Here is a 15,511-nt window from a genome sequence, read left to right on the forward strand (position 1 = left end):
TGGTTAATATTTTTGAGTAGAGCTGCACTGTGTAAGCTTAATTTTATCAGGAAAATACTGAGTTATTTTGCATGATTTAGTGGGGGTTAAAGGAGAAAGAGGAATAGTTTGCCTCCCAATCTGTTCCAATCTCTAATCTTATTTTGCAAAAAAATAAAATAAAAAATCATGCCGTGATCAAGAACACAATCTCAAAGTGCTGTACTTGGGAAGATGGCAAATAACTTGTAGGCTGCCCCTTCCTACAGTACAGGTTCCTTCTGGAGCTATATAGTGCTACATGGTCTTTCATTGCAGCTTTCCTTGCTAGATACTTGTATTCTCTATTCCTTTTTTTTATGATTTCTCTTGCCTTCAGCCACTATTGCTTCTCATTGCTCAATGTGCTCCCTTTTCCTCCAGTTCATTCTGAAGCTTAAGAATCAGATAATAGTGTGGCAGAAGAAGGGAGATAATATACCTATAGACAATAGGTTGGGACAGAGGGACAACTGGCAGTGGTTAATGCTGATCATTTAATCAACTGATGCAGGAAGAAAATATCCCATCTCTTGGTCAAACTGGAAATCAAGCACTTCTTCAGATCTGAATACAGGTCATCTCAACGTCTGTTTTTGTTCATTGATGCATGTCATTCTTCAGTACAGGTAGCCTTCAACTTCAACTCACAATTGAGCCCAAAATTTATGTTGCTAAGTGAGAAATTTGTTAAGTGAGTTTGTTCCATTTTACGACTTTTCTCGCCACATTTCTTAAGTGAATCACTGCAGTTGTTAAATTAGTAACACAGTTGTTAAGTGAATCTGGCTTCCCCACTGACTTTGCTTGTTGGAAGGTCGCAAAAGCTGATCACATGACTCCGAGACATTGCAGCCGTCATAAATATGAGTCATTTGTCAAGCATGCTGCAATGGTCATAAAGTGTGAAAAATGGTAATTAATCACTTTTTTCAGTTGCTGTTCAGTTGAACAGCAACTAAATGAACTGTTGTAAATCAAGGACTACCTGTATATCAGGCAGTATTCATTTTTATCTTCCAATTTTATATACTTATCAAATATACCCTTAAGCATTCCATAAATCAAGTAATCTCTTGATTGAAAAAGCAAGTATCACTGTGAATTGGTTGATTTCAAAATTGAACTGCAAGCTATTCTCTTCTTGACCCAGATTAAAATACTTTCTTTCAGAATTAGGATTTTGACAATTTTAATTTTTCTTCTAACATCTAAAATTTTACCTTATTTTATTGCCTCCGTCTTGATTACAAACTGGTAACAGGTCCATTAGTACTTTATAGAAATACCGCAGAGTAAAATCAATGCCCATCACTGCAACAGAATGGCCAGAAGACATCTGTGAGCTGTAATCAGAAGAAGCACAAGACGACCTCTTGAGAGATGCAGAATTAAGTAAACAGCCAAAATATTGCTAAGAATCATGAATTGAAAGTAGTAAGGATTGTCTCCCTGAGCAAATTATAGCCTTTTAATCTTGGACTTTCACAAACAATCGGAGCAAGCATTTGTAACTTAATTCATCTAAGCAGATTCTCCTTCAGAAAACAAAAGAAAACAAATAAAAACTAAACAGTAACAGTTTTGTCTGGGTCCATATTATCTGCGCACGTGTCTGTTTGCATTCATGCTACTGTATACCATTTCAAGGTGGCAAGGAAGACAAAGCCAAAACAGTAAGCTATAACCAGAGAAAAATCAAGAACAAGAGGAAAAAGCAATTGCAAAAAGTGATATAGTTAAAAAAAAAATAGAGGCAGATACAACAGATGAGAGTCCTATCCTGCAGTGCTTTGGGTTTCCTGTAGAAGATGTGCTTCAGAATATATTGCATGGGAACACATTCCTATCACAATCTGGATTGTTCCTTAAAGCCTCTGTGGGTTTTTTCCCGACAGAATGATGAGGCGGCTGCAGGGAGGCATTCTTTGCAATTGTATGATCCCAGAAAAAGATGCAGATGTTTTAAAGAGTTATATTCTGGTACTGTAATTGTTCTCCTATGTATTGTATTCTGAAACACCTCTTCCAAATTAAATCTGAAATACCCAGTCCTACAATTGATAGCATACTTATATCAGCAGTAAGCAAACGGAAAGCTTTTAAGTAATCTATAAAGACCTACAGGGATGGCGCCAATGTTTGAAGTAGAAAATTCATTAATTTGGCTGCAATCGCAACATGTTGGTATGCAGTAGCTAATTTCACATGACAATCTAAGCTACCAATCTGTTTAAATGTATTTTCAATTAACCAACCTGCAGCTAGACTGTAAGCTTAACATATTGCAGTAGTTTACCAATCACATTATGCTACGCCAAAAACAAACAACTCGCTTAGTGGGATGTATGAATGCATATTTTTTTTCAACTAAAATTCAACTGACGGGTCCAATAAATTAATCAACTAAGATGAAATAGTATTTGGCAGGGTTTCTTCACCTTTATTTCTTTCCTTCCATATCATAAAATATTACCTACTTCTATATACCTCTATCTCATGAGAAGTCATGAGATATGTCACTAATTTTGTTTAAAACTGAATTAAAGTTTCAGCTGGCCAAATCTTTCTCAAGTGAATCAAGGAAATCATTTTATGATTAGTGAGGCTTGTCCTAATGCAAATTAGAATTTTACATGTCTCATCTCTTCAGTCTTATACATTTAACAATACATCAGTATGTTGAACAGAATACTATTTTAATTTTTTTAATGGGTATCATGTACACTATGATTTGACTTAATTTAAATCAAATTCCTGGCCAAAATTATTAGCAGGAAATGCTCAATTCACATATTATCTAATGTGAATAAAAAGAAAAACGAAAAACAGGATAAGACAAAATAAGAAAAGTGGAGATACAATTTTAGGAATTCTTAGGAAACTGTACAAGCATGCATTTCCAGAACATTTGCTACAGCTAAGTGAAGAGTACATTTAATTTAATGAAAAGTCCCACTAAAAGAGGATAAAGACAAACCCAACATTTGTATTTACTGGATTATCAAAATCCGACAGAAAAGGCATTTTGTACAACTTTTTTTTTTAAATCTGTACTACAATTTATCTAGTATTCTCTGGCAATGCACAAACCTCTCATCTCAGAAAACCTTGTTTTCAACATCCATTTTTCTCTTGTATAAATAATTATATACACGAGAAGCAAAACAAGAGCTCTGTTTATAGCATTTTTAATTCGAAACCTGATCTTTTTCTAAACCATATAAAAATGCTACAACACAACTGCTTTGTCGAAGTTGTAAGGGTGCTTTCCTGAAATTGGTACTTGTCTTCATTAAAATAGAGTGATGGCAGATAAACATCAAAAAAAGAAAAGAGCTGAAATGTAAACAAAAAAACAAAGCAATAGATACAATCCCTGGGCTCGGTACAGCCTCCAGGTCCCTCACAGCGTTCCAGCAGCTACAGAAATATAGACGCCTTATGCGAGTAGATGCTGTTTAAAGAATCAGATTCTTTTCAGCTTGTGGGGAACTGCATGGCCTTCAGACCTTCTGCCTATTAAAATTCTTCACAGCTTTTCATTTCCTCCCCTCACGAGAAAGGGAATATGAATTCCCTGCAAAGATACTAAAATTCCAAGTAGCTGAAAGGTCAAAAGCTCTGGTTGAGAAATAAATATGGACACCTAATTGCCCATCAAATTGGTTAGGAATTTTGGGTTTAGACCTGAAATCAGCTTATATTCAAATGTTCCTTTAGGGGATAAAATTCGGCTGGTGGAGAAAAGTCTCTTCTCTGAAAAGATAATTGTATCAGGACTGCCTTGTCAAACTAATTTTTTTTTTTTTGCAGTAGAGATTAAGGATCCGTGTGAGAATGCAAAAGAAAGGTCCTTTTCTGGCAAAAAGGTCTAGTTTTTATATGTTACTCCAAAATGCTATTAACAGAAATGTGGTGCAATATTATGCATCCAGGCTTTCTCCTAAGCTACCTGGGGGGGGACAGGGGGGACAAGTTGTAATTGAAACTTAAAGGGAATAAAACTGCAATATAGACAGAAGCGTCTCTAAATCAGTGGGAAGTAGCTATCCAAGACCTTTACAGTCTTTATATACCTGTAAGACATAAATGAAATATGAAATAAATAATGTTCACAAGCACACACACACTTGCTATAGCCAAAAATCAGGTGGTGCCCCTTTCCAGACTACTACATTTTATCAAAGGCATAATAATCTTTTGTGATGCATCTAATGAAGGTGAGCTGTTACTCGTGACAGCTTAGGGCTTTTGATAAAATGTTAATCTGAAAAGGGGCTATCAGACTCCTGATTTTTGGTCATCATAGACTAACAGGGCTCTGCACTTATAGTGTGTGTGTGTGTGTGTGTGTGTGTGTGTTTGTGTCTGTCTGTCTGTCTGTCTGTCTGTCTGTCTGTCTGTCTGTGTTCCTCATCAACCACTGATAGCAACCACCAATTCCCAATCAGCCTCTTTCTCAATTTGGATGTAATGTATACCATACACAATTTTACTTGCTTGTGCATTCTCAACCTCTCTTCCTTCCCTCTCCCCTTTCACCCCATAAATGTATGGCATATTATATCAAATTGGAGCTCAGGTAAAGAATGGTAGCACAATATCCAAAGACTTTAAGAAGTAAAGTATACATGCTTTTACTTTAAGTCCCCTGTTTCATTCTCTGAAATGTTCTCCTTTTTGTTGTATTCTCTGTATTTTATTTTGCTTTTAATTAGGTAGGTTTTACATTGTATTTTTTCCTATGTAAGCTTAATTGCTTAATTACAGAGGCATAGAAATATGCTGGATAAGTGAATAAATTCTCTGCAGTGGGAGAAACACTTTCCTAAGGCCATTTTTACATGGCATCATTTTCATTCCCCAATCCCTCCCAAGCATTTTGAAGCCAGCCGTATGATTATCTTCATTCCCACCAATTTCAGGATAGCATGGGATACTTTGAGCCAAACCATGTTCCCTCCAGCAACTAAAAGGATAATACAAAAACCATCATCAATCAATTTCCCATTCCCTGAGCTATGGTGGTCCCTAAGTAACAAACATTCCCTAACAGAAAGAATAAAAATTAAATTCCTAACCTCCATTTTCAACGCATTTAGTATGCATTTGTCTGACGGCTTGGCAAGAAAACTGAGTGGCTGTTATAGAGAACAAGCTGCTTGCTCACTAAATGTAATTCTTCCTGCATATAAATTTCAAGTAAAATCTGTGACAGTGCTAGGAATTCAAACTGTGGGGTTTTTTTTTTTTATGCCATGAAATTAAATAGAAATTAATCAGAAGACTAAGATGTGGCCGCGTATAAAATTGCCCAGACTAGCTATGGAATTCACATGGTGGCAGAAGTGATGAGACCTTATCTATGAGGCCCACTTCCAAATTGGCTCAATCTCCAAAACCCCTAGTATTATCAGAGGAGATGCCCCAGAAAGTTATCACAGGAACTCAGTGGTACAATATCTGTGGTGATTACCATAAATGCCTTGTATGGAAGGCTTCGTAGGATTCATCCAGTTTCAACTCTATCTAACAAACCAGGCCTTTTCAACATATGTTGGCTTTGCAAGATAATCCAGACAAGAAGTATGCCCAGATGAACTAACTTTATTGTAACATTACATTAGCAGAAACTTGTAAATCTGAAAATACATTTCTGCCCTATAGCTGTTACAGTGCAAAAAACCAGGGATATCTTGAGATGTTTGTCGTGCCCACATTCCTGCTGTGGTCTAAGCTGTTGCTTATCCAGTTGTTCCCCTGGCTTCAACTGTTTCTCGACTCCCAAGGTCATTCCCACATGTCCTTACATCTTGCCACCTCCTGGATGTGATTATTCCCACTTAACATTCTTGTATTATCATGAGTAAGACTCCCTATCACCCAACTACTAAACTCTGGCACATCATGACAATCTAAACAAGCCTTACCCATACACAAACCCAACAAATGAACCTGGAGGCCCAGGTCCTTATAAAAGATACTGGGTATGTGTTCTGTATATTGAAGCTTAAAAGATGCAGAAGTAGGAACAGCAGCTGTGAATAAATGATAATATCTTGCCCAGACGTGGAGGTCTGCTGATACCCATATTTTACTCCATAGCTCAAGATTGCATATTGTTGCCTTAGCAACTGAGACATGAAACGGCCATAAAAGACTGTCTTCGAAAGCCTGTACTTGCATGTATTTACAACAATGTGCAGAAGGGGAAAAAAATCCTCCTTCAGTCATCTGCTACTTTTATATCTGCTATTATAGTAAATAAACAATTCTGGTGAAGGGATATATATGTACAATGCTGAAGTTTTCTCTCCAATATATTTGCAGATGGATCAGTTTCAAAAGAAATCATTAAGGGCAACAGCAACCCTCCCTTTGAAGCCCTCTGGTTCAAGGATCTTATTTTGGCATGGAACTGCAGGAAATTTCTTCCCTTTTGCATGCAAAGCCCAGATGCAGACTTTTTTTATTATTATTCATGCACAGACAAAAGCTTCTTCCCTCTAACCTGGAATTTGCTTAAGCATTCCAAATTCCACTTGACCAGCAATCGGATCAGATATATACAAAGTTCCAGTCCTTCCACAAGAGCCAACTGTAGTTAAAAATGCTAGTAAACTTACTTATCCAAAAGAAGTTCAAGGTGGCACACAGGAAACAGGTCCAACCAGCCAACCCAACATCCAGAAATTTAGGACTGCAAACCCCATGGCTCTCAGCTATCACACTCAAAGATCAGAGATTACTAATGTAGTCTGAAAGATTTGGAGAGCTACAACTGCATGCTGTATTTTCTGAAGCTATCATTTACCATCCCTCTAGTACTTACTCCACTCCAGAAGTGTTAACACTAAAGTTCCCAGGAATCGAGAGGCCTTTTTACAAAATAAAAAAGAAGCTTTCTTTGGCAGTACATGGCCAGGAGAAAAATGCTAGAGATCAGCTGAGATGATAAAGAACATTATTTAAGATTAGCGAGAGAGAAGAGGCAATTGGACCAATATCACCACTTTGCCTTCTGGTCAATAGGTAATGTGAAAGAGACTGTTTTGTAATTCATAAATTCAGCACTCCATTTCCTGTCCCACCAAAGATGGGGGTGAAATGCTGATTTAGTTTATCTTTCCATAAATTAGTGGGCTAATTTATTTGGAGATCAAGATATGGTCATCACTGCTAAATACAAACATTACCTTGAGGAATGGACAGTATGACTGATGGTAACCACATAGCCTGCTCCGCCAACATCTAAATATGGCCCAGTTAAAGTAATTAATCCTGGATTGGCCACTGCATGGAGGTACCTATCAGAAAACAAAACCATCACTTTTGATGTAACAGAATAATTTCACATGACAAAAAGAACCTTGTAATATGCAAACTCGACCTCCGAAATATGAAAAAATACATAAAACCATAGAAACACCAGGCAATGTTTAAAATCAGTCAAAGTCATCTATCAAATCTGTATCCCATATTTCATGGTTTTTTTAAAAGGCCAAATACTTTTAGGATTAGAATGTGTCAATAACATTAGGATGAATCGATAATTATTAAAAGATGACAGACATAAATTGGTGAGGCTCATTTCGGAGAACTGAATGTTCTAATGAACAGTTGTACTGAAAATATGAATTTGATTTTTCCTGTTTCGAGAATCATCTCTGGAAGTATCAAAGATATCAATTTCTTCCAATTGTAGGGGCAACCCTTCCACTCCTACCCTTCTGAACTTTTCAAATTTAAACAGAGTCTTTGTAGCTAGCTTTTTACAATTAAGTATGTATAAATATCTTAACTCTAAGGAAAAGTGGTAAAGAAATTGTGGGTTTTTTTTCCAATTCTCCTATACTTTGCTATTCCAGAGGATTAAAAACAAGGAAGAGATAGATTGACAGGATTGGCAGAAAGGACTGACAGCATGAGAAGCTAAGGGACAGGCATTCTGCATTCGGTTAAATTCATTGGCTTCTGCTTTGATTAGCAAAATGGCTTAGTTCTCAGAGAGCATGTGGAGTGGGATACATTTAGGAATTTCCTCATGGTTATTATCTCATTTACAGTGTATACAAAACATTTTCTTAAGCCAAGCTTGTGCATAATTAATAGACAACTTAAAATGGGATTACAGCATAGGAAATCTATAGCACAGGAGAACAACTTCTCAAAAATAGTGTGAGAAGCAACAATGCCACGAGGATCTGAAATTCATAAAGAGAACCCCAGAAGATAAGGGCTAATGCATTTTGTAAATAGCAGATTTTAGTATCTGTGTTCACTTGCTGTTCTTCCGGAGGGCAAAGAAAAAGAATTTACCTGCTAAAACAGCTGATCAAAATTTAATACATTAACAGAAACTATATTATTACACTTGAAGATATTTCATCCACCAGGGATTTTTCCCCCTATAAATCCATCATGGAATATTCACTCTCATTCAATATTATTAGCCTGAATGGTTTTCTTAAACCTTTCATAATGGGATCCTAAAACTCACCATTGTCTCCTAGTGGGATCAAATGCTTTGTCCATGAGGGAACCAGGATAAATTCTGAGCACCCCATTGGGCGTTGCTATGTAACGGCGGACAATGTAACTGTTCAAGCTACTCATTTCCATTTGTGTCATCCATTCATCTGTGACGTGACTGGTAGCCATTACTTCATTTCTGACAGAGAACTGCAAAACAAAGACAGAGCTAGCAGGGTTCCTTTAAAACTTGACTGAAAAGATAATAAGCTGCTTGCAGAGTTTCTTACAGATTCATCGGAGATAATCTAAACCCAATTACTACTTTAAAATCTTCTCTCACCAGATGGATCTAGCAGTGTTTTTTTTTAAAGTAAATCCTAACACTAATGAAATGCTGTTGGCAGTATTCACAATACTTAATGTTTTACTTTGAATCTAAATCCTTGTTGTACTTTTAATTTTCTACACTATCAAAATGAAGAGCATTTGGTTTTTTCCAGGTTTGTAACATTGACCCGATTTTCATATTGTTCACACTGCTATCTGACAAAACTTTTTTTTCCTGCTATCAAAAACCACTGTCTGTTGTACTTAGGTAAACAATTTGGGACCATGATCATAAATCATTATTTTGGAAATCCATTTTGGAATACAGCTGGCTTAGATTCTTTTTAAAAACAGTCTTAGTGAATATTGTTCTTTCTACTTCAAGCAAGAAATATTCCAAATTTAAATGTGCTACATTTTTCACATTCCCAAGAACGAAGTTTACCTGAGGTCAAAAATCAATAAAAAAAACCCACCACAGAACAAAGAATTAAAAAATGGTGCAACCCAAAGAACCATAAAAATCAGTTATCCGATCAAACAAAAATCCAAAAACCTAGCCAAATATTCATCCGAGGTCTTCAAAACCCAGCTGCTCCTTTCAAATCTCACATCAAAGAGATTCAACAAATCAAAACAACATCCTCAAGGACAGAAGCATCATAAGCAGTATGGAAGGTAGAATGGGCACAAAAATCATACTTTCAGCCCAGGGTTGGCAATGAGGCGGGTGTTGTCACTCAGATATGCTGTATAGTGTTCCACCATCCTCTTGGTCTCAGGCTGGCTTAGATGTTCATACGGAGACGAAAAACCACCTGCAGACAACATCACTGTAGGGCTTTCTGGAAAGACAGCAAAGGTAAATGATTTGAGTCACAAAATGTCCCCTAGTATCCAGCTACAGAAAATCCATTACCTAGCTGGACCCATCCACCCCTACCTGAACTGTAGTATAAGAGCATGTGTAATTTAAGGGACATGTAATTTAAGGGACGCGGTGGCTCAGGGGCTAGGACGTTGAGCTTGTCGATCGAAAGGTTGGCAGTTCAGCGGTTCAAATCCCTAGTACCGCGTAACGGGGTGAGCTCCCATTACTTGTCCCAGCTTCTGCCAACCTAGCAGTTTCGAAAGCACATAAAAAATGCAAGTGGAAAAAATAGGGACCACCTTTGGTGGGAAGGTAACCGTGTTCCGTGCGCCCTTGGTGTTGAGTCATGCCGACCACATGACCACGGAGACGTCTTCGGACAGTGCTGGCTCTTCGGCTTTGAAACGGAGATGAACACCGCCCCCTAGAGTTGGCAACGACTAGCACGTATGTGCGAGGGGAACCTTTACCTTTACCTTTAATTTAAGGGAGGGGGGGAAACCTCAAATGAAGTACTATTGTGCTTGTCACCACCAGGGTGCACTGTTGTAATGAAACTGTACTACTTAAAAACAATCTCTTAATTTCCTACCATTTCTATACAAGACGATTGAAACAGACGAAACAACCATCTTCAGGATATTATAGGAAAATGAAGTAGTTTGGATGGATGAGTGGAAATGGTAGACAACTACCTAGGCTGTAATAATGTGAAGTCCCTTCAATTCAATTTCAACTCCTGCTGACCTAGAGAGCATGCCTATTCAATTTTCTTGTGAAAACGATTTGCCTTTGACTTCTACTGGAATATTAGTTTCAGTCTCCAAGAGGTATCTCACTCAAATAATGATTCACCATGAAAAATGTGCACACATTTGCACACAGTGAAACTGTGTTCAAAGAAACATTCAATCAGATGCTACCACTTGCTGAGGTGGGATTAATATACATAGATCAGGTTATTTTAGGTACCTTGTACAATCAGCCCACCTAATAGTAAATAATGACAAAATAGCCAGTTGTGGAAAAACAGCTATCAAAAGCAAACTGGATGGTCAGGAATAAGCCTGGATCTATAATGTAGAATGTTACTTCTGGTATATTGAAGATGCCCGCAAGTCTCTTAATTGCCCACTAATGCAGGCAAAAGTCAGTGCTGATCAGCTAAGAACAGAGGTCTTCAAAGCTGGCAGCTTTAAGACTTGTGGACTTCAACTGCCAGAATTCTCCAGCCAGCTATGCTGGAGAGTTCTGGGAGTTAAGGTCCACAAGTCTTAAAGCTGCCAAGTTTGAAGACCTCTGGCTAAGAACAACAGAAACAGTAGTCCAGAGGCACTAGGATTTTTCAGTGTATGCATCAACTTTCACCAATCTAGTGATATCCAGATTCTGCTCTCATAATTCTCAGTCAGCATCTGGAAGTCACCAAGTAGGAAAGTACTGGTATACACACTATACAGGAAGTCCTTGGCTTACAACAGTTTGCTTAGTGACCATTCAAAGTCACAATGGCAGTGAAAAATGTGAGTTAGGACCATTTTTCAAAGTTACGAACTTTGAAGCATCTTCATGACCATGTGATCAAAATTCAGATGCTTGGCAACTGATTTATATTTATCACCTTTGCTTTTTGCAATCTTCTGACAAGCCAAGTCAATGGGGAAGCCAGATTCACTTAACAATCAGGTTACTAATTTATCAACTGCAGTGATTCATTTAACAACTGGACCAAGAAAGATCGTAAATTCAGGCAAAACTCACTTAAAAACTGTCTTTCTTAGCAACAGAAAATGTGGTAGTAAGTCGAGGACTATCTGTATTTAATATAACATCTTGTATGGAAAAAATAAGCTGGAAATATTTTTTCCTCACCTTCATATTGTTTATTAATTTTCCTCAGCTCTTTAAATGGATAGCAATAATAATTACTATACAATAACCCATTTTTTGTGAATAGTTTTCAAACAATGCATATTTAAGGGGATAATAGGAAAAAGATTGATAATGTCTATACTGAGGAATAAAATTGTGGAACTATATGATGAAAATCTTTTGTTTCAAAACAACTTATTATTTCTCTAACTTTAAATTTCCTGTTACAGCATGACCTGGAGCAAACTTCTAAAGTGAATGTGCCTGGTTTCACTGTATAAATTTATTCCGATTTCTTAAAAAAACAAAAAAAGACAATGCTTCACTGAATTCAAAAGTTTTAAACAGTTTTTAATATCTCTGAACTTGCCAATTAAAAATATTTCAAAGTCTATTCTCTCCAGAGTTCTAGCTTCTTTTTACAAAGATTGACAGTATTAAATATTTATAGCTAGGAATAAAATCTGCATAATTCCAAAATTACTAGGATACACCATGACTGGCATGAACTTCAATGTTTTCATGTTATTGCTAATGATTTATTTGACAGCCAGGAGAATCAAGCTCAGCTTTGAAATAGTGTATCAACACTACTCATACTTAACACATTCTGTTTTCTGGAAGGTAAGTTATGCAGCTGTCTATTTCCAAGATATATTTATTTCAGACAAAGAAATAGACAATCCCAAGACACTTCATTTCACTTGTACATTTAATTAATTTGCAGCCAGGTCCATTTGGCCAACAGTTGCTAGAATTCACTAAAATAGAGTGACTGAAAGGAAGACAAACTTTATATTGAATTAGACCCTTTGACCTTCTGGCTTAGTGTTGTTGATCCTGGCTGCCAGCAGTTCCCTAATGTTTCAAGCTTTTTCTAATCCTCTCTGAAGATGCCAAGGACTGAACCTAAGGTCTTCTACATACAAAAGAATGATATGATTCTTCCTGTTACTCAATTATCCATTAAGAACATTTAATTATATGCCAGAGTAAGGCAATCCACCTGAAAACAAAGGCATGAAGTCTATTAGTCAAATAGTGGGATTAGAAGAAAAAGATGTATCAAGGTAAAATGTGCATGACTAAAATCTTATCTGTTTATTTTCATTTTCTTGCTGATGGGGGAAAAAAATTCACTTTTTTATAGGTGTTCATCTTGACATCTCCCAGAACCTTAATTCTCTGGCTCCTAAGATCTGTAATCTTTGAGCCAGCTAGGAAGCTCAGCAATGCAGTTTCTCCATTTGTCTGAATAAAATTATGGAACCTCTCCCAACCAAACTGAATTACGTTTTTGACAATTTCTCTTTACATGGTCTCCATAAATTTTCTATTGGGTTCCCACAATTGCTAACAATTCTATCCTAATGCATAAACTAATAGTTTCAATGCAGTGGTGAAATGCTGCAAAATCTGCTACTGATTGCTGCGCATGCGCAGTGCATACCAAACACAGGCTTTGTGCGTATACGCACCGCAGGCGCTGTGGCGCAACACTGAAAAAGGAGGCTTATGAAGCCTTTTCTAAGGTAAGTAGAACAGTGAGGGGGGAAACAGCTGTGCCACGCGATTTAGATTCGCTGCTTTAGATTTAGATTTCCTGCTTTCTAGTGAATCTAAACCACACGGCACAGCGGATCATTGGAAATACCGGTTCATCCGAAACGGTAGCTTTTATTACTACCGGTTCAGATGAAACACTCTGAACCAGTAGCATTTCACCCGTTTCAATGTGTGATCCCTAAAAATTGTTGAACTATAACTATAACCCACCAATCTAAACCAGTGAATATCAGAAATGATGGGTGGTACTATCTACTGATATCTGGGGACAGAAATTCAAGGTTGTTACTGGCTTAGTATTAGCTGGAAATTTCTTCAAAACTATGCAACACAAGCTCATAGCATTGATGGTTTCCTATCCCCTGTATTAACTAAGATACTTGGTAAAGGTAAAGGTGCTCATCTCCATTTCAAAGCCGAAGAGCCAGCGCTGGCCGAAGATGTCTCCGTGGTCATGTGGCCAGCATGACTCAACGCCAAAGGCGCACGGAACGCTGTTACCTTCCCACAAAAGGTGGTCCCTATTTTTTCTACTTGCATTTTTACGTGCGTTTGAAACTGCTAGGTTGGCAGAAGCTGGGACAAGTAATGGGAGCTCACCCCGTTACATGGCAGCACTAGGGATTCGAACCGCTGAGCTACCGACCTTTCGATCGACAAACTCAACATCCTAGCCCCTGAGCCACCGCGTCCCTAAGATACTTGGATGGATACTTTAATATGTTTCAATAGTTAGCCTTTAAGGGTTTACAGGATTAGTGTCTAGGATTGCCGGGGGGAGGGGGGGGGAATCCTAGGATTAGTGTCCAAGCTTTGATTAAAAGGCAAGAAGATGCTTATTATATTGCACAAGTACCAAAGAGACATAAGGAACAATTGGTTTCTACAGTTAGAAGAGAGGCCAAAATGACACTTTTTGGGTTAAGATCAAGGGTAGTATTAACATGACTTCAATTCAGGAAAATCTAGCATTATGGTGATGCTAAATTTCATTTCTTTAAGCCTCTTTATGAACATTGTAATGTAGTTCACACTTTTAAAAACTATCTAGACGTAACCTAAAAGACAGTTTGATCCTAGAATAATTGTTATCCTGAAATGATTGAAATCCTACCTGAAAGAATTTCAAAAATGGATAAACAGGAATTCTGATAACTTATCAGAGCTAGTTGAACTTCTGTAAGAAAGGGTGGGACAGATTTTAGGAAAAGAAATACTTTACCTAAGGTTGCAAGTTGTTTGAAATGCAGACAAGCATTAGGCTGGCCCAAGAGATCCAGACGATGATAAAGGAGTTTACTACTGGGTACAGTGTTGAGGTTTTTAAGTTGTCTAACCGGTATTTCTGGTTGTATTACAACTATACACAAAATGAAAGAAGTGTCTTGAACCTAAAATATAAGTAAGCATGATTTAATAAGGAATGCATTCTATTTCAATTTAAGAAGCAAAACTGAAAGGTTTATAAATGTTTTAATGTACAGTAAGTAAACATTTCTGGTCTACATTTTCAAAGATCAGCACTTTCTTTAAACATTCCTTTCTTTTGGGCTCTTTGAGATTTGTGATTTTCCAATGTATTTATAACAGTGTAAGTTACCTAATATTCTGGATCAATTCTCCAAATTAATTCATCCAATTAGATTTATAAAGGATTTTCATATATGTTGACTATCAAATCATGACCAACATAGGCTTAACATGCTTTTATCTGAGAATCAGTTTAAATATTCAAAATTAACATGATCAATCCTTGCAGCAACCTTTCTTCACAGGAATGCATTCTATTAATTTCTGAAGATTGAGTGACGTAACAGTCATAAACAGGCATGAAGTTTATTTTTTTTCATTTACGTGGCATAGTTCTTAAGTATTTACCAAGATGCAACTCTCAGCCACAGCAAACACTAGACTTAAATCTTGATTCTGACTTGCCTGGAGGCATGTAATAAGACTCCTATTGCTTGGAAATCTAAGAAAAAGAATGCCTGTTTTTGCTGCAATTAAAAAATGCCTTCAGCGTCAATATATTATCATATCTTCAAGTGTCACTTACCATTTTCCAGGCATAACTCACATTGTAGGCATCTTTCCCAATTTCACGCAATTTGTTGACATGCCAAGACAGTGACGAATTCACAGGGACTGTAATAAGTTGACTGCCGAGGGGGAGGCTAAGTTGGCAACAAATAACATCCATCAACTACTCAAAATGGAAAACCAACCCAGTACTGGTTTTTAACTTTAAAGTGAGATCACTCAGGGAAGGGCTGCATGGAATTTATTTTTAATTAAAATAGAAATAGACTGCTTAGCTACATTCTATTTATTCTTCATAGTCAAAGCCAAAATGCTGGTTCTGATCACATGAATTGGTTG

At 37.1% G+C, this 15,511-nt stretch overlaps 1 protein-coding gene across 2 annotated transcripts in view; it reads right to left on the reverse strand.

Annotated features, from left to right (window-relative positions):
• Positions 1-15,511, reverse strand: part of CACHD1 (cache domain containing 1) — a 149,282-nt gene that overhangs the window by 25,656 nt on the left and 108,115 nt on the right. For both annotated transcript variants that reach the window (XM_058176943.1, XM_058176944.1), the window contains exons 12-17: positions 15,189-15,306; positions 14,355-14,523; positions 9,526-9,668; positions 8,522-8,703; positions 7,218-7,328; positions 1,242-1,364 (exon numbers count right to left, since the gene is read on the reverse strand). In XM_058176943.1, the coding sequence (XP_058032926.1) occupies positions 1,242-1,364; positions 7,218-7,328; positions 8,522-8,703; positions 9,526-9,668; positions 14,355-14,523; positions 15,189-15,306 (846 nt within the window). The remainder of the gene's footprint in view (positions 1-1,241; positions 1,365-7,217; positions 7,329-8,521; positions 8,704-9,525; positions 9,669-14,354; positions 14,524-15,188; positions 15,307-15,511) is intronic.

The sequence above is a fragment of the Ahaetulla prasina genome, chromosome 3 (genome assembly GCF_028640845.1).
Source record: "Ahaetulla prasina isolate Xishuangbanna chromosome 3, ASM2864084v1, whole genome shotgun sequence".
Lineage (NCBI taxonomy): Eukaryota > Metazoa > Chordata > Lepidosauria > Squamata > Colubridae > Ahaetulla > Ahaetulla prasina.